The 19,629-nt window shown below is 43.2% G+C and overlaps 1 protein-coding gene across 1 annotated transcript in view; it reads left to right on the top strand.

Annotated features, from left to right (window-relative positions):
- Positions 1-19,629, top strand: part of LOC145409291 (synaptogenesis protein syg-2-like) — a 53,654-nt gene that overhangs the window by 20,740 nt on the left and 13,285 nt on the right. The window contains exons 4-8 of the mRNA XM_080279769.1: positions 3,541-3,654; positions 3,777-4,031; positions 11,211-11,365; positions 11,825-11,969; positions 14,736-14,866. Coding sequence (XP_080135895.1) covers positions 3,541-3,654; positions 3,777-4,031; positions 11,211-11,365; positions 11,825-11,969; positions 14,736-14,866 — 800 coding nt within the window. The remainder of the gene's footprint in view (positions 1-3,540; positions 3,655-3,776; positions 4,032-11,210; positions 11,366-11,824; positions 11,970-14,735; positions 14,867-19,629) is intronic.

Below are 19,629 nucleotides of genomic sequence, written 5' to 3'. Positions count from 1 at the left end.
TTTACGGTGCCTTTTTTAGACACGGTAGTGAGGCTCATTTTATTCAGTAAGTTAATGTTTATAAGTCTTACATCTGGAAATGATACTCAGATAAATGTATAATGTTAAAAATACCCTTCTAGTATACATATAAGTTAGTGTTTATGACCATGTCAGATAATGTACGATGTCCTTTATTTTTCCAGTAATAATAGTGTCTGTGATTATTGTAGCTGCTAACGGTACATTGACATTTCAGAATACTACACGCAATACACAATATTACTCTTCACACACGCTGAATGTCAAGTACGAACAATATTATAGCTCCACATTTGACTGAAGAGTTGTGAAATTTTTGTATGTTGTGAAAAGTTGTTGGGCTTTGAATATCCCATTACTGGATAGATAGATGATAGATAGATAGATAGGTAGAAAGATAGATATATGTAAAGGGCTCATACACTTGTGCCTCAGTGCAGTCTGCCCGGCGTCACCTTGCCATTCGGATTTAATTGCCATATATCTCACAGGGCAGATAATTAGAGGTCATTCGTTACAGATAAATTCGAGTACCGTGACCATTCCATTACGATGTTTGTGATTAAGGTGTGCTAAATTGACCTGCCATAATAGTTTCTTCTATACCTAATTACTTCAACTTCGTCCTGATTAGTAGTAGTGTGATGATGCATGTTCTTGCCAAATGACCCTAGAAGCAATTTCGTATAACTTGTCTGTGGACGTTTCCTTGATAACAAATACATACTCGCATTCTCAAACATTTCCCTTAACACACACACACACACACACACACACACACACACACACACACACACACACACACACACACACACACACACAATCAATTCTCACCCTACATCACAAAACCATAACATACAAAAAAAATCATACGCAGTTCTCAACCAACACCTGAAAATAATTCCATTCTAATAAAAAGAAATTCCTATAATCACTTTCCAGCTTAAACTTTAAAACTTTTTCATATTTATAAAAAAAAAATTCCATAACCACTTACCAACCTACGCTCCAAAGCCTTAAAATACTTATAAAAAAAATCCATGATCAAGTCTCAGCCTACATTCCCAACCTTCCATACCAACACCCACGCTTGATACACCGGATGAAGTTTTTTAGTGACAGAAATGCTTATTGAAAAAAAGATAGTCATGTTTCAACCTACACTCCCGAACCTTCCATAGCTACATCCACTCTTGATACACTTGCTGAAGATTTATAATGACAGAAAGTGGTTTGATATCGACCCACCGGATCACCTTCCCTTCTGGGCCCGTACAACATGGGCTAAACATGCAAAGTGAAGGCGGGTACCCAAGTCATGCATGTGAAAGCCAGCCATTCTAATACATACCTACAATACGATGATCTTTTTAGTATTTTCTTCATGCTAATGGTAGATAATTTCCTTCAGTTTTAGACACCCCTCGTAATGAACTTATTCTTTTAACTGAGCTTACCTTATTTCTGTCTCTGTCCGTCTGTTAATCTGTCTGTTTGTGTATCTGTCTATCTGTCTGTCTATCATTCTACCAAGCTACCTACCTACCTGTCTATTGCCCTACGCGTTAATCCCAGAAGGGTGGCCGCAAACTATTTTACTTCATGTCACTCTTTCACCATAATATTTTATTAGGGAGGCACTTGATGTGTGTGTGTGTGTGTGTGTGTGTGTGTGTGTGTGTGTGTGTGTGTGTGTGTGTGTGTGTGTGTGTGTGTGTGTGTGTGTGTGTGTGTGTGTGTGTGTGTGTGTATTGACCTACCAGCGGGCAACCCACACACAAACCAGGTAAACTTTGTGTGTCTCCCCTTTAAATTCCCTCCCCCTCTCCTCCAATCTCTCCATCCGCTCTCCTTCACCCTCCTTCCATCTCTCAGCCTCCCCTCTTCATCCCCTCCTCCCTATCCCACTTACTCCTCTTACTCACCACTTCTCTTCCTCTCTCACTTCTGCCCCCTTCCTCTTCACTCTCCTCCACTTCCCAGTCTCCCCTCCTCTCACCTGGCTCTTTTCATTTTTTCTCTGTACCATCCCCTCTTTCTTTCATCCCCCTCCCTTTCTTTCCCCTCAGTATTTTTTTCTTCTTCCTATTTCCCCTCATTTCACTCTTCCCATTATTTTTATCGCGCTTCTCACTTCTTCCCGTCTGCATTTCTCCCCTCCTTCCCATCACTACCTCCTCCTCACTTACCAACTCCTTCCTTCCCGACTCTTTTCTCCCCCCCCCTCCTCTCTCTCTCTCTCTCTCTCTCTCTCTCTCTCTCTCTCTCTCTCTCTCTCTCTCTCTCTCTCCATTCATGCTACTTTACATTCACTCCTGCCTCTGTCACCAGATTATTTATTACAGTACTCTTTATTTATTCACTCCCACCGCAGTCACCACATTATTTATTACATTAGTCTTTATTTATTGGCGCCGTTACTGCCATAAATTAGCATACCACGTCCAAAATCTCCCAGGATATGGCATGGTGGAGTGTCATTATCTAACCCTGGTACCATTATCATTCTTTCTCTGTTATTCCCTCACTGTCACATTTTTGTACCACACTTTCTCTGCCACATATTCTTTACCACAGTCTCTCTGCCACACCATCACAGTCTCTATTACATTTCTTTATGCCACATTCCCTCATCCACACTATTTCTATCACATTCTCTGTACCACACAAAATTTGTCTTGTAGCTCACTGGCAAAATAAGACGGTACTGTAGTCCTATACCCTTACCATAGCACTTCTTCCTGAGTAACACCATATTCTAGGAAGCTACTATAGTAGTGAATTGCATTAATAACAGTTGAGGGTGGCATGGTATGGTAAGGAAGATTGTGGTAGGAGCATGAGTTTGGTAGTGATGGCAGTATAAGCTGGTGTGGTAGGTCATACGTGGTAGCGGTGTGCATGTGGTAGGGTGTATTTGTTTTCACCTGTTAGAGCTGGCCACTCCCACAACATGAATACTACTGTACTTTGTGGATGCATGAAATTTGATGAACCTGTCCATCTTTATACATTATTTTGACATTATTAAATAGGTGCACATCCAATAAAACTACGAGAAAGAGTAGCTCGTCGACTGTCTATTTAAAGAATAGATGTCAAACCTTTGTCATGATCCGTAGGTTATTCATTCTGCCAACTTCATCCCCAATTAACCCCAAACGAATATGTTCAGCCTCAGGAGAAAAATTATGTTGATGGGATTAGTCGACTCCTAACCCAGTCACTGAAAATTATTTCTTCAAAGTTTAAAACGTTGAAGGTTACAAAAATTACAAGAATACATTATCGTAGTAAAAGACATAATTCCTTTGCTTCAGCCACCTCTGTACCTCTCTTTCTCAGACACACTGACACTCATTATGAAGTGGCTAGAATATACTACAAAAATTACGTCCGTCGGTGTAGTGAAAGATTTAATTCCCCAGTCTCAGCCACCTCTGTACCTGGCTTTCTCACACACTCCTTTACCCTATAATAGGATATAAATAGTAGAATGATAGTGTGGCATCATTACAGTGGTGCCGTCCCGTCTGGTGGTGCTGGACGAGAGGAGTCGACAGGTGCCAGCCGGCCTCCTCTCTCCGCTCATGGAGGGTCACAAACTCACTCTATACTGCGTCGCCACGGGGGGTAAGTAGTGTGTGTGTGTGTGTGTGTGTGTGTGTGTGTGTGGACCATAATGAGTTGTCTGGTAAATCACACTAATCTGACTACAATAAAAAGCTTAACCTTTATGTTTCTCCTCCCTATAGGTCATCCCGCTCCCGAGGTGAGCTGGTGGAGAGGGAACGAGCTGCTCACCAACAGGAGCCTGGTGCTGGGTAAGGATGGGGCTCTACTGGGCACCACGAGAGACATAGACGAGTCTGTGGTGGTGAGGCACGTGCGGTCAGAGCTCACCATCCCGGCCCTCACAAGAGAATACGCCAAGGCCAACCTCACCTGCCGGGCCTCCAACAACAACATCACCGAGCCGCTTTCCACCACTGTCTCCCTAGATCTTTACTGTGAGTGTTGTGGGGTCTTTACTGTGAGTGTTATGGGGAGCATTCTAATAATTTTCCCTTCTACCATTACATATTGATAGAAGAGTGGATATACAGTATACTGGAGCTGGAGGGGTAAATGAACACATAAATAGTTATGATATATATATATATATATATATATATATATATATATATATATATATATATATATATATATATATATATATATATATATATATATATATAACACACACACACACACCATCACTTTCATACCCACTATCCTTTCCTATTCCCTTCCTTTCCTTTTCCTTTCCTCCCCTTCGATACCCACTGTTTCGTTCTCTCCTCCTCCTTTCTTTTGCTTTTCCCTCCTTACCCAACGTTTCCTTTCTCTTCTCCTCCTCGCCTTTGCCTTCCCTCTCCGTCTCGTCTCCATTTCCAAAGTGCTAGTACCATCCTTCCTTTTGTCCACAGCCCCGCGTCCTGTTGTGAAGGCTCATTAATTTCTTCCTTTTGCTTTCACTACATTCACTCTCCCTCCCTCTCACTGGGGTATTCACTCACTGTAATTTATGACAGTGAGTGTGAAAGAGGTGGGGTTGTTGCATGTGTTTGTGGGGAGGAGTGTGTGTGTGTGGGGTGGGGGTTGGTAGGGGCTAGATGGAAAGAATAAGAATGAAAGGGTCAAAAGTGCGAAGAGGGAGAGAGAGAGAGAAGAAGAAGAAGAAGAAGAAGAAGATTTGCTGAGAAGGAAAAAAAAAACGAAATAAAGGGATAGTATGAAGGATGGAAAGCGAGATAATAAGCATAAGGAGAACGAAAAGATGGAGAGAGGGAGCGACATGAGAAATGTATGAGAGAGAAATGTAACCGAGCAAAGGCAGAGGAAAGGGGAGGAGAGAAGAGAAAGAAGGACGAAAATTTAGATTGGGAGCAGAGAAGTGGAGTAAATAAAGATGAAGAGAAATGGAAGAGAGAGGAATGAGGCACAGAGAGAAATGAAAAAGAAAAGAAGAAAAGAGATGAGTAGTAAGGAGATATAGCAATAAGTAAGGTGGAAGGAAAAGTTGGAGTGAGGGAAGAGAAAGGAGGAGTTGGGAAATGGACACTGCAAGAAAAGGAAAAGGGAGAAGAAAGAAGACTAGTAGGAACGAGGAAAGAATATAAACGTCAAGCAAAATATTAGCCAAGAAGGATGGTGATGAAGAGAGGGAGTGAGATGAAAGAAGAAGAGAGATAAAAGAAGCATGCTGAGAAAAAGAAGAGGAGAAGAAGAAGACGAGAGAAGCGCAGGAAGATAATATAAGCGTCAGGCGAGGTAATAACCAAGAAGGAGGGAGATGGAGAGAGGGATTAAAGAAAAGTACGCAGAATTGAAGGAAGGTGGAGAAAAGAAATATACTGGTAAAAGAAAGAAAAAAAAGAGGAAAGAAAATGGTAGAAGGTAGACAATAATATAAACGCTAAACGCAAGACAAGATGACCATCAACAAGAAAGGAGATAAAAAGATGGAGATTAAAAATAGATTAAATGAAGATGAGGATGAAGAAGTACGAGACACAAGAGGAAAGAAAGAAAAATGAAAAGAGTAGTAGGAAATAGAGGAGGGTGTTGATGTCAGGCGAGATAATGGGCAAGGACGAAGAGAGATATGAAGAGAGGGAACAAAATGAAGGAAACAAATCGAGAGAAACGAAACAATAAGAAAGGAAGGGTCAGGAAGAAAAAATGGTAAAAGAGTATACGAGAGGAGAATGTAGATGCTTGATAACGGGCACGGAGGAAAAATGGAAAGGAGGGAGGGATGAGAACTAGCAAATAAAATGTAGGAAAAAGTAGGAAGAGAAGAGTAGAAGAGAGTGAAGAATAATTATATTCTGAGGGGAGAAGTGAAGTAGAATAAATAAAGGAGAGAAGGAAGATGATCGAAGAGATACGAGAGATACTGGCCATAGAAGCAGGCTGAGAGAGAAGTGAGAAAGTAAGAGCGACAAGGAAAATAATGAGTTAAAATATGAGTCAGAATGAGAGCAAGAGGTGGTGTGGAGCTAGGGGTGGGAGAGGAAATGGGAGTGATAGTGAGACGAGTAAGAGCGAGAGTGGAAGAGACAAAGGTAGTGGAAGCGCAAGTGAGAGTAGAAGCGAGAAAAAGGAAGAGAGAAAGGGAGGCCGAAACAATGTAAAGAAGACGCTCGAGAGAGGAGGAGAAGGAGAGAAAAAGAGTGAGGAAGAAAGAGAGTGAGGAAGTCGAGAGAGGGTGGAAAACAGAGACATGAAGAGGGAAGGAGAAGGAGCCAGCAAACGCCATAAAACACTGAGGAATAAAGGGCCACTAAATTGGACATAGTGTAGGCTAATTACTCGGCGGTAGTGAATAGGGAGGGGGAGGCTAAGGGGACGAATAAGACATGAGAGGGGCTTTCTCAGTCGAGATGTAGAGGCTTTCTGTTGCGCTAAGGGGCTTTCTTTGGCGGGAGTAGAGTTTTTTTGTTTTGTTTTTTGGAGGGGGGGTAGAGGTGTAGGGAGTTTTCTGTGGCACTAGGAGACTTTCTGTATCTGGTCTGTCTGGGCTTTCTTGCGGTACAGGTGTAGGGGGCTTTCTGTGGCATGATCGGGGTTCCTGTGGCACTAAGGGGCTTTCTCTGGCAGGATTGGAGGAGCTTTTTTGTGGTAGGGGTGATGAGAGCTTTCTGTACCGAGGGCGTTGTTGTTGTTTTTTTTTCTAGTATGGGATGGCTTTCTGTGGCCAGGGTGTGAGGGGTCATCTGTGGTATTAGCGAGTCTGTCTGTAGTATAATGGGGCTTTCTGTTGTATAAGGAGGCTGTCTATGAAAATAGGGAGACCTTGGTGGCGTGAGGTACAGGGCCTTTTTGTGACAGGGGTGTAGGGGCTTTTCTGTGGCAAGATGGAGGGTTTCTCTGGATGGGGTAATAGATTTTTGTGGTATAGGGAGCCTTTCTGTGGCATGGTTGTATGAATATTCTCCATAACTACCATTTGTTACTGTGACGCCTTTTTACCTTCGTTCCTACTCTTAACAGACGATTTCATTCAGCTAAGGAAAGGCATCTCGTAATGAAGAAATTATTTTTTGGCGACCTCTAGATGATTTTCTGCAGTTTACAGGAGACCCCTCATAATAAAAAACCACTTGGACACAATCACAGTTTGGACTCACATTCACGAACACACTTTCGATGAATTCCTTGTAAGATTATTATTTTTCTTTTTTATGGAGGAAGAATAAGAGGCAATGAATAATTCTGCTCTATCTTATCCGTGTCCTTCCTGCGATATATTATCTTAGTAGCGACAGGGATTTGATCGTAAGAGTGTTTGTGATTCTTGGCAATTCTCCCCAAGCAATTCTAACAACGTGAGAGGAGGGGACAGATAACCAGGGCAGAATAATTAATGTACCCGGATGTAAGGTGTATAAAGGAAAAGAAAGAAGAAACGAATATATATGCCTTAGTTCTGAGAAGTAATCGATTTTGTACGTTTGTGATTTTCGAACATTCTCTTCAAAAGATTCTGAGAACATTAGTAGGAGGAAGAACAGATAAGCCGTGGCCAGTGAAGAAAAATAAATGAATCCGGAAGTTGTCGAATGCATAACGAAGAGCAACGGAGAAATGAGAATAAATGTTTAGTTGTGGCTCGAAATTGACAGTAATTTCTTGAATCTCAACCCTGCTCAAAAGATCGTGGGTGATGTGCAGGGGAAGTATAAGACATAACAAGGGCACAGAAATGTAGATGGCGGGAACATAGGAGAAATGAAAAAAATCTTTATTGCGACAAGAGAGCGATCGTAAGCTTATGAGTCTCAGCCTTTCCCCTCGAAAGGACTGGAGAGTTTCAGCAGGGGAACAGCTAAAAACAAATAAAAAATGGGACCTAGAAGATATCAAATGCAAAATAAGTAACAAAGAAACGAAATTTTATCTTTATTACGAAAGATTTGACCATTAGCTACATTTTATCTTTTTTATGACAAAGATTGGATCGTAAGTTATCCTCAGACGGCCCTGGGAGCCTTGAAGGGGGATGGATAAGCTATAACCAGGGCAAAAAAATATAAATGGCCTGAAGGTGCATAATGAGGAACAAAGGAGAAACGAGTAAAGCACAAATTAAAACCATCCCAAGACAGAGAGCAAGATGGAAACATAAAACCGGAGGGAAGGGGAGATAAAGATGGCACATTAGCCGAAATGAGACGCAGGAAGGGAGCGAGTCAGGCCGAATAATGAGCGGAAAGTGGAGGTAATGAAACACGCAAATATACATTCACGGGAGTCGGTATGGAGACCCGGGAGGCGCATTAACCTTAGGGGGCAAGGGAAGGGGGGGGGGAGACTCAGGATTAATTATGACCGCTAAATCTTGCCCGGAGAGTAATGACCGTGAGGGAGAGAGAGAGAGAGAGAGAAAGGGATCTAGTTACAAGAGGAGAGGTCGAGGCGGCACCACAGTAGGTCATGAGAAAGGAGGTCAGGACGAACAAATTAAGCATGGCAGAGGCTTTTAGTCACAGGAGAGGTCGATGTAACGCTGTGTCATTGGAAAGGTTAGGACGAGAAAAATTCAAGTAGTAAGGTTTTGTGTGTGTGTGTGTGTGTGTGTGTGTGTGTGTGTGTGTGAGAGAGAGAGAGAGAGAGAGAGAGAGAGAGAGAGAGAGAGAGAGAGAGAGAGAGATTACAATGATCGGAGTCAAAGAGGGAGATCAAGCTACATTGAAGGATGTTATGGAATGAGGTCAAGTAACAGGAGGAAAGATCGAGACATCACTAAGTCACTAGAAAGAAGGTTAGGCGGAGGAAAGGTCACGAACTGAAGATATTAAAAAGAGAGGTCGGGAGAGTACAAAGGTCACTGGACACAATGCCAGCGAGGATATGTTACGGCAAAAATTATGATGAGGGATGTTACGGCAAAAATAATCGCAGAAAGACACGGATCTGAGAAAGCCAGAGGTAGAAGACGTTGAGAAAAGAGAAGGTCAAGGGAAAGTGTTGTTCAGGATGAAAGAATGTTAGGATATGGTTAAGTCAGATCAAGAGAAGACATTTTGATGACAGAGACTTTAGTTGGGAGCATTGTTTTCACTACTGGCTGAACCGTTTTTTCATCTGTGAGAAACACCTCCTCTCAAAAATGGAGGTTTGTCATGTTTTCCTGTACTCATGAGCAGATGATTTTCTTCAGCTGGATATATAAGTAAGATGTTGCAAAGCTTGAATAAGAAATTATGTTAAAAGTTAAAGAGCCAGGATCATATAAAAAGGTTAAGAGGGCATGACAACCAAAAGGAAGGAAAACAAGTGGATTATGACACTCAAAGGAACAGTAATCCTTCCGGGGGTATTGTGGCTGTGATGGGACGCGAGGACGAGAGGTGGGACGGCATCCGGGGACGAGAGGGGGGGGGAGAGGCTAGTGTTTGTAAAAGTTTCCCCCAATTGGTTTTGTGGGAGGCAAGTTTGACAGTTTTATCAGAGCAGCAGCAGCAGACATGACTTTGGGGAGTAAAGGGAAGTGTGATTGTGTGGGTCGTTTTTAGGAACCAAGGACCTTTGTTTCTTCCAACTCGTCGTTCTGTCCGTGGGCGAGATATAAAGCAATTTATGAAACACACACACACACACACACACACACACACACACACACACACACACACACACACACACACACACACACACACACACACACACACACACACACACACACACACACACACACACACACACACACACACACACACACACACACACACACACACACACACATTGCTTCTGTTGATTTAGTTGTTTCTTTAGACGGGTTTTTAAGGGTTCTCTTTCCCTACCACTTTCCTTCACTCTCTAACTTTTCCTTCCCTTGTCTCTCCAAACTTTTCTTCTCTCCTTTCTGTGTACTCTCCCACAGTCTTCGCCACTCTTTTATCTGTGTTCTTTTTTTTCCTTTCAATCATGCCTCTTTCTTGACCCCTTCAATCTGGCGACGAACTATTTTTTTTTTTTAATTGATTTTTGCTCCTTTCAGACGTTTATAGTCACCTAAGGATAGAGTTTTTGAAATGGAGGGGTTAGGTATAGCCTTTAATAACCACTTTACTGCTATGCGTCTACTCTAAGCTCGATCAAATTACCTGGTGGTACGACGATTTTAAAAAATATATACATCTGAGAAGTGCAATGAAAATGATGCGGTTTTTCACTCTATATAGTTTATGGTTTCATTATAAGGAAAGTAGAAATCACAAAAACCATAGACAGTACCATGACCACATCTGAATATATTTGTGGTTGTAACTCTCGGCTAATCGGGAAGGTGAACCCAGTGGACTGCAGGTTTAAGTTGCCTTTACCTGTATTTCACCATTCTCCTCCATGCAGGGGATTGGGAAGTAGCTGGGGGAAGTTTGTGTTGCCAGACAGTGGAGCCATCCGGTTAGGTCGGTGCCACCACATGAAGGAGTACCTCTGTAGCACCAGAGTACCTTTGTAGCACCAAATTCTTTACTTGCATCCATTAAGCGATTTTATTCCTCCCAGAGAAGATGGGTCGAAGCGCAGGGATCATATTCTTTGAATTCCTAGAAAAAAAATTAAAGTAGTCTGCCTGGTCTAAATGCAGATCATGTTCGTAACTTCAAAAGAGAGAATGAGTGAATGAAAGAATGAAAGAAAGGAACTTAGTCTAGCCCCAAGTTATTTCAGGAACAAAGTTGTACCTATCCCTCGGGTTCCGCACTTGTGGCTTTAAAGACGTACCAGTGTAAAGGAAATGCACCCAGAGAGAGACAGAGAGAGAGAGAGAGGGAGGGAGGAGGGGGGGGAGACAGGCATGCAATTACAAACTTACATTATGCACAGAATTTTACCCCTGTATGTGTTAAGTTAGTAAATCTTTTTATTCTGAGTGAATAGTTCAGTTCCAGTGATTTAATGGTCGTCCAACTTTTTTTCTGTCTTAGCTTGTGCTTACCCACCTACTCACCCATTCATTTACCTCCCTAAACACTTACCCACCTACCGACCCTTTCACCTACCTTCCCAAACACTTGCCTACCAACCCACTATTCACCTACTTTCTTATTCATACACCTGCACACCTGCCTACCTTTGCCACTCACCAACCACTCTCCCAGCACCCACCAACGCACCCTAATCCTCTACCTCCTCAGTGGGCCCCTCCAACGTGGTAATACGGACGCCTTCTAAGCCTCTAGCGGAGGGAAGACAAGTGAAGCTGGAGTGTCTGGCGTCGGGGGCACATCCGTCTGCCATCATCACCTGGGAGAAGACGCGCGCAGGGAAGTCCACGTTACTCAAGGCTAAGGTTAGTAGTGGGGCTTCAAGGTAGGGTCCAAGGGTAAGGTTCAAGGATAGTGCTGAAAGACAGGGTTAGTAAAGGTTCACAGTCAAGGATAATAAGAACTCATGGGTAGGGTAAGTATAGGTTCAAAGGGAAGTTTAGTAATGGCTCCCAGGTATGGTTAGGGGATTCAAGGCCAAAGGTATAAAGGGCTCAAGGACAGTGGTATGAGGGGATCGTGACTAGATTTGTCTGAGGTTCAAGAGAAGGATTAGAAAAAATCAAAGGCCAAGGTGTGTAAGAGTTCATTGGTAGGGACAGAGCAGAGTCAAGGCCAGGGGTTGTAAGGCTTCAAGGGTAGGCTTAGGAGGGGTTCAGTTGTAAAGTTAGTTGGGACTCGTGGGTGGGATTAGGATAAGTTCAAGCAATATCGGACTTCCCTTATTGCTAAACGCTGTATTCATCCCTGCCTGGCTGGTTCAGTCTCGGGCCCTGGGGAACCGCACGGTGTCGATAGTGACCTTGGTGCCGACGGCGGAGGACCACGGCGCCGTGCTGACCTGCCGGGCACACAACCCTAGCGTCCCCAACAGAAGCGTACACACATCCACAGACCTCCAAGTTACCTGTAAGTACTGTGCTATGTTCATTTTACTACTGGACCATGAGCACGACATCGTCACCATTGCCATCTTTATTATCCATTCCACGTTGCCTTTAAGTTTTGTGCTATGCTGCTTGTACTACTCCCCGTAAGCCACATATCATCCCTTACGATCCGCCACCAGACTTCCACCAGTCAGAAACTACCTCACTTGACACTAGTGCACCTAGCCAGACTGCGATATAGTCATCACCCTTCCCCTGCACAGTAATGTCGTTTGCTTAGGAGGTTTCGTAACACATCATCTCCAGCACCTTGATAATATTTTGAACATTAATGGCATCTTTCTGACATCGACATAGGTTGCGTAAATAACATGCAAGAAAATAATGAGCAATGGACAGTATATACCGGCAAGAAATGAAGTACTACAATGTCTCATGTGCCACAGAGAGCACGACCTGACCCACGCTGATATACGGTAGAGGACAAAAATTTGCTTACTACTCCACTGCGTCTTTTCCACAGTTATGGTACATCCGCCATACTCCTCCCTGATGCGCCATGTCAAAGAGAGTCACCTTTTGGCGGAGAAAAATTCCAAACCAGTAAATCGCCAGGAGGAGAAAGTAAAAACAGAATGTTGATATGTTAGCAGAACTTTTAGTCCTCAGCCGTACGACCTCCAACCCTTTGAACAATGCCCAGTCCCTCCCACTCCCACCCACGGCACTGACACTGACATACTCCCCACACTCTATTGCACTCCACCCACCCACTCACTCACACCAGCAGGCCCACTTATACCACTTATACCAATACTTCCCCTAACACCAACACTTTCGGTTCAGGCCCGCGTTTTAAGTGGTGTGGGTGAATTTTTAGCACCTCTTCCTTAGCGATTTATTTTTCGTATTACACCTGAAGTTATCTAGTAGATTTATTTATGTCGTGTTAAAACCGACATAGTTTGCATCAAGGGTATACTGGGGTGTAATGTGCAGAGTAAATCGCTAATGAAGAGATGTTACGAAATCACCAAAACCACATAGGATACAACACTCATACCAAACCTGAGGGACGCTTCAACAGTTTCTTTTTTGGCTAACAGCGAAAAATAGCTCCAACATGGTAAGCTTCATTATAGAGGGTGTGTAGGTCACTGAAGATACTCGCACTATGGCAGCCTCTCTACGAATCCTTGCGTTAGTGGATCTCGCGTTCACTAACATCACTGCCAACGGTGACTGGAAGAGGTAAAAGAGGAGTAGCGGTGTCGTTAGTTGGCATCCTCACAGATAATAGATAGTGTGCAAGCAGCCTTAAGTTTCACCAGCTCTCTGCCTCTCATCTCATAATTTCATGCTTACACCTCTACGTATATCAACATTTCCTTTCATATTTTCCCTATCACCGACTCAAACCAACACTCCTGCTCACATAAACACATTTTTCCACATCAGCACCCGCTCACTCACAGACAACCACACCAATACCTTCATTCACACCAGCTCTCTGATTTTCACCTCACCAGTAAGTCCACTTATTCAAGCATTCTTACGCACACCAGTACTCCCTCTCATGCTAATATCCAGGCTCATACCAGCTCTTTTATCACAACATACAAATATTTCCACTCACACCAGTGCTCTTAGTCACATCTACCAGCTCTCCAACTCAAACCAACTCTTTTATTCACACCTCACGAAAACCCACATTCACACCAACTTTTATTCACACCTCACCAACACTCACATCAACTCTCTCATTCAGTCTTCACCAGTGCTTCCGCTGACGTCAACTCTCCTAGTCACATCTCACCAACTTTCTAACCCAAACCAACTTTTTTATTCACACTTCACCAACTCTCCAACTCAAACCAAGTCTCTTATTCACACCTCACCAGCACTTCCATACATAGGCAGTCTCGCTTACTCGTTCACCTACACTCCTGATCAATACCTGACGCTTTTTCACATATTCTTCATTGATCATTCAGAATATTTTAGGTCCAAAACAATTCTCACGTACAGAAAACACACTGACAATCGTAATGCCTCCATACCATACAATGACGTACTATATTCTCCCCTACATTTTTTTTACCTCTTTCATTTTCAGACATAAGTTAACTCATATTCGATGATGTCTGTTATATTTTTGCCTTGTTGTTGCCAGATGCTTCCATTCGGGTTAGGAAAGGTCCCGCATTCTAAATTGTTATATACATCCTCGATGAACTCCTTATGTATGATGATATCTCGTATACGTATATACTGTATGTTTTACCAACGCCAGACGAGCATTGTCAACTGAGGAGAGGCTTTTCTTACTGAATAGGTTAGCTGTAACTTTCAGTATCTTTCAGTAAAATAGAATTCTCATGTTCCTCTTCGTACAATTCAATTATCACTTTTTCTTTTAATTTATATGCATTTCCTCGGTCTATTATTCAGTCACTCTCCAAAAACTCCATGTATTATGCCTCAGCATTTTCATTTTTCATTTCCTCAACCATTTTGCCTTTCCTCTCACCTGTCCTACTAGTCTATTTATTTTCTTACTTTGTCCATCATTCCAACCAGTTCAGATTTGTTTCAGGTCATATCGCACTAGTCTGCTTTTATTCATTTTATCTCACAAAATCTGATGTTGTTTATATCTCACTTTCTTTCCCGATTCCCAGTTTATTTTCTTCTTTCCTGTAACTTCCCTTGCATTTTCTGGCACTTTATTCTTTTTCTAAACTTACAAAGAGTCTAACCTTTCTCTTACTTTCCCCCGAACCAGTCGCGCCCCAAGTGGAACTCCATCTGGGAAGGAACCTAGCGGGTCGCCCCATCACGGAGGGTGAGGACGTGTACTTCGAGTGTGAGGTGAAGAGTAACCCGCCCGTCAAGGAGATCATCTGGAGCAGGGATGTAAGTGTCGACTCGAGTGACGGTATGTGTGTGTGTGTGTGTGTGTGTGTGTGTGTGTGTGTGTGTGTGTGTGTGAGGGGAGGGGCTTAGGCAGAGGCTCATCGACACATAAGCATTAAACAGACATCAACACACACACACACACACACACACACACACACACACACACACACACACACACACACACACACACACACACACACACACACACACACACACACAGATAGGACGCTAATTTAAGGGAGAATATCCACGGAAAGGGAGGAAAGGGAAGAGGAAGTTGGACAATTCAGAGTACAAGGGGAAGCTTGAGTGAGGGGTAATTAATAGGGATCAAGTGAGAGAGAGAGAGAGAGAGAGAATGGGATTTGGGCAGGAGGAGGGATAGCAGTAGGCGAAATAGCTGATAAGGAGCAATGATAGAGGAAAGCAGGAGGAAGAGATAAAAAGTTAAATACCAGACTACACGTATAATAAACACAGTGACAAGGAATTTTCTTTTCATCCTAGGCTTCCTGCTACCAGACGGCTGTATTAAGCTCAGGAAAAGCTTTGCAAACTGGATGGGTTTTATTTTGCCTTCATTAACTCCTAAACTGAATACAATCGTCTGGCTAGAGCAAGAATAAAAATCTGTAAATGATGGTGCGGTAAAAGGATTAAAATGAAAGAACCACCAGCGCCTTCGCTATCGTAAGGTCCCGTCTAAGGGGTAACATAATTGATTCACGGCAGCATGAAAAATGAGATGAAAATCGTTGTCGTGGTGAGTGGGAAAAAATTGCCTTGATATGAAAGCACCCTACAGTTTGGCAGTATCTTCCACGTAAAAAGTTCGAGCAGGGAACAAGGAGAATAACAGCTCAGCAGATTCTTCTTTCCTTCACCATCTTCTCTCTTCCTCGTAGCGCCTCACCATCAGCCATAATTGGACGCTCTGTTTATTTATAACATCTTCCGGTTGCCCATTGCGGGTATATTACATTATAAAAATTAATAATTGCTGGATTTTTTTTTTGAGTAAATTTTCTTTCATATATATGCCAAAGTCTATCATTCAATAAAATACTGTACTTTGTCCCTGAACGACGTTCTGGCCAACAACTCTTGCTATCTCTCACCTCTCCTCCCATAAAGTCCTCGTCCTTTTCAGTGCCAACCCTGATTCAGACACAGTGGCTTGGCTTACTCTGGCCTACCCTCCTACTCTCGCTTCACTCTCGCTTCTATGTACCCTTTCCACTTCTCCTCCTCGCTTGCCCGACATTTGCTGACCTTACTTGTTTTCTGTGCCCTCTTTAGCTGCTTAGGAATTCGCTCAACAGTACGAATTCACCTGGCATTAGAGAAAATACACAGGGTTCAGTAGAAAGGCTGTAGTGAAACCGTTTAGCCTTTTAGTTGGACAATTTTAGGGGTTTTCAAATGTTATTCCTGCTACTTTCGGATTAATTTTCCAAGATTTGGGCAGACTTCGATATGAATGAAAAGTTATAAGAAGCTATATGGTGCTTATTTTTTTTTTTAATATGGCCGTATTATATTATTTTATTATTACGGACGCTAAGAATATCATAATGGTACGCGTTTCTTATTTGTTTTCAGTACCTTTATTTTTCCTTACGAGGTATTGTAAAATATGATATCAGAAGCCAGAGATTCGTCACTGAAATCGACGATAATTATTGTATGCATTCCCCCGTCTGCTCCAGTTTGTTGAAAGGAACTTGTGTGTGTGTGTGCGTGTGTGTGTGTGTGTGTGAGAGAGAGAGAGAGAGAGAGGGAGAGAAGGTGTCATACCAGGTCCTTTCCATTTACGTAGACAGACAGCTTCCAAATTCTCCGCATCTTCCTCTCAACAGTCCCCCTTCCCAAGTCCCCCTCAGGTCCTTCCTTGCTTCCTTGGCTGATCCTTTTACGGGGATTGATGAGTGTTCAGGGATGTCGTCAATATGGAAATGGGAAATACATGGGTTGAGCTTCTTGGGGTGGGGGCGCAAGGAGGCAGGGAAGGGGGAGAAGAAGAACAGGAGGAGGAGAGAGGAAGGAAGGCAGGAAGGAGGAAGAGAGGGAGAAGAATAAAAGGAAGGAAGGAGGGAGGCTCATCGATCACCGTGTCTGAGTGAGGGTAGGTTAGACTGCCTGGCTGGACATAAGAGTAGCGAAAGGGAGAAGAGCTTAGCAAGGGGGAAGAAGGGATGAATCAGGGAGAGAGATGGATGAGGGATGAACGAGGGAGAGAGAGGGATTAGGGCTGGGATTTTAAGGGGTAATGGAGTAAGAAAAAATGGGGTGGATGGGACAAAGGATTAAGTAGTGGAAGGGTAAAGATAATAGGAGCTAAATGTAGTAGGAATGAAGGACTAGGGTCTTTCAGTGGATGGGAAGAGCAAAAGGGTTTTTAAGGGGATGATAATGTAAGGGAAAATTTAGGGGAGAGAGATAATGAAGTGATGAGGAGTAGAGGCCTGGAGAATTTAAATGTAATAGAGGTAGGTGGATAGGGGAAAGAGGACTAAGGGTGGGAGAAATGATGGAATGGAGAGTCTCACTGTGGTTAGGAAGGTCAGAGGGATGGGGGAAATAGAATGAGAGGATGGACGGAATGAAAGAACAGGAAAGGAATGTGCGATAGAGTTCGGAGAGTGAACAGAGGAACAGGGAAAGGAGCTGATGGTATAGTAAGAGTGAAAGTTTGGGGAACTGGGGAATGGAGTGGCGTCAGAAAGAGGCAGAGGATGGGGAGAGGAATGAGGCGGTTGTATGAATGTAGAGCTGGCAGGCAGCGTCAGATGAAGATGACATGTGGAGGGGGGTAGAGAAACAGGATAGAGGAATGGGGTGATGGTAACGTTGGAAAGGCAGTAAGAGGGAATGTGGTGATGGTGGGAATGTAGTATTCGGGAGAGGCAGAGTACAAGAGACAAACAGAAGGATTGGGGTTCAGGGATTAAAGGTGTGGTAAGATCGAATTTTCGGGGACTGGAGGGGGAGTAGGGGGAGAGAAAGATGGGGGAGAAGAGGTTCAAGAATTAATGTGGTGGGAATAAAAGTGTGGTAAGGGAGGGAAAGAGGGTTGAGGGAAGAGGACTGAAGGAATGGTAGGACTGAAGGATTGGAAAGATGATAGTCAATGGCGGAGAAAAGAATTTAAAGGCGGAAGGACTAAGAGTGTGCTGGGAATGAGAGATGAGGAAAGCTGGACGTGAGAAGAAGAGTAAAGGTAGATGAGGAATGACGGGGAGGGATAGAGGAATGGGGCAGGAAGGAAAACTGAGGGTGACAGGAATGAAGGGTTGGCAGTAGATGAGCAGAAATGAAGGATTGAAGGACTGGACAAAAATAGGATCCTGGGGGTGGTAGGAATAAAGAGCTGGAGACTAAAGGAGCGGTAAACAAAAACGGAAGAATAGAGGAAGGAACTAATTGAACGGTAGGATGGTGAGGTGCTAGGAAATTAAATATTTAAGTACGATGATTAAAGAAATGGTCTATAACTTTTCGAGTGTTAATCTCGTCAATAATTATACTAAAATACTTGGTTTTCCTTGACAGTATAAGATCATCCGGTGTTTTCCCCAATAAAATGCCTAGTAAATTCGATACTAGTGAAAGCGTTAATTACGTACCTCAGGACGACGATGCTTTTTTATGCGGAGGCAATCTCTGGGAACTGCCCTGTCCGTCTGTCTGTAATTAAAGTTTTTCACGAAGGACGTGCTTCACTCCCATAGACGTCGGCGACTTTAGCGACGCCCCAGATTAGCCCCATGAAACTCACGAATCTCTCTTTGTTTAATTTTTGTGATCTCCAGACCGTTTTGTTCATATTTGACGAGGTCTTGTGTAGTGATACCTTTAAAACCAATTTCCCTTCACCCCCAACAGCTGGAGTCTATGGAAAAATAAATAAATAGAAAGTTAGGTAAAATCATCCAGGGTTACCCAGAATGCATATAAAAGACGCCACTGAATTGCATTCTAATCTAAAGGCACAAATCTTCTACCAAACGTCATCCTATAAATTCATATAACTCTCATGTAATTAAGTCATAAGTAAAGCCTTAAATAGCCGAAGTAGGAATGGCATAACGCTTAAGACAATTAGGCGTCGGATATCATGTCGTAGGACCGGAGTTTACGACAAAAATAGCCCAAGAGAAAATAAGCACACACGCAACCTCATTTGACCTTGACCCCATTGCCGGAGAGGTAAAGACAATCACCCTTTAAATGGAGGAATGGCGTGCAAGTTTATTAGTTAAGGGGGATGGGAGGAGGGGAAAGATGGGAGAAACGGAGGGGAGAGATGGGAGAAACTAATGAGAGAAATGAGATGGAGGGAGGAAGGAGGGGTGGTTAAAATGGGGGAAGGATGATAGGGCAGAGGGTTAGGGAAGAGAAGGGAGGAATGGAGGGAAGAGATTGGATGGAGGGAGGAAGGAGGGATGGTAACGGCAGGAGGAGATAGGCAGGGTAGAGGAAGAGAGGATAGAAGAGAGCAAAGGAGGGGAAAAATGGGATGGAGGGAGGAAGAAGGGATGGTGAAGGGAGGGAAAAGAAGGTAAGGTAAAGGGATGAAGGTGGAAGATGGGATGAAAAAATAGAGCAATTATAACACCAGCACTGACTATGAACTTGGCAGGTTGGAAATGAGCCTTTTTTCAGTTGTAAACACATTTTCACATTTCATTCATGTTTATATATAATTATTTACTTTTGCCTCAGTTGGAAAGGTGATAAGGAGCAGGGATGGGGAGTAG

Source organism: Coenobita brevimanus, chromosome 80, assembly GCF_032717465.1.
Source record: "Coenobita brevimanus isolate Jiangsu-jjx chromosome 80, ASM3271746v2, whole genome shotgun sequence".
In the NCBI taxonomy this organism is placed as follows: Eukaryota; Metazoa; Arthropoda; class Malacostraca; order Decapoda; family Coenobitidae; genus Coenobita; species Coenobita brevimanus.
The sequence above is the reverse complement of the archived record's forward strand: the minus strand, read 5'-3'. Positions and strand labels throughout refer to the sequence as shown.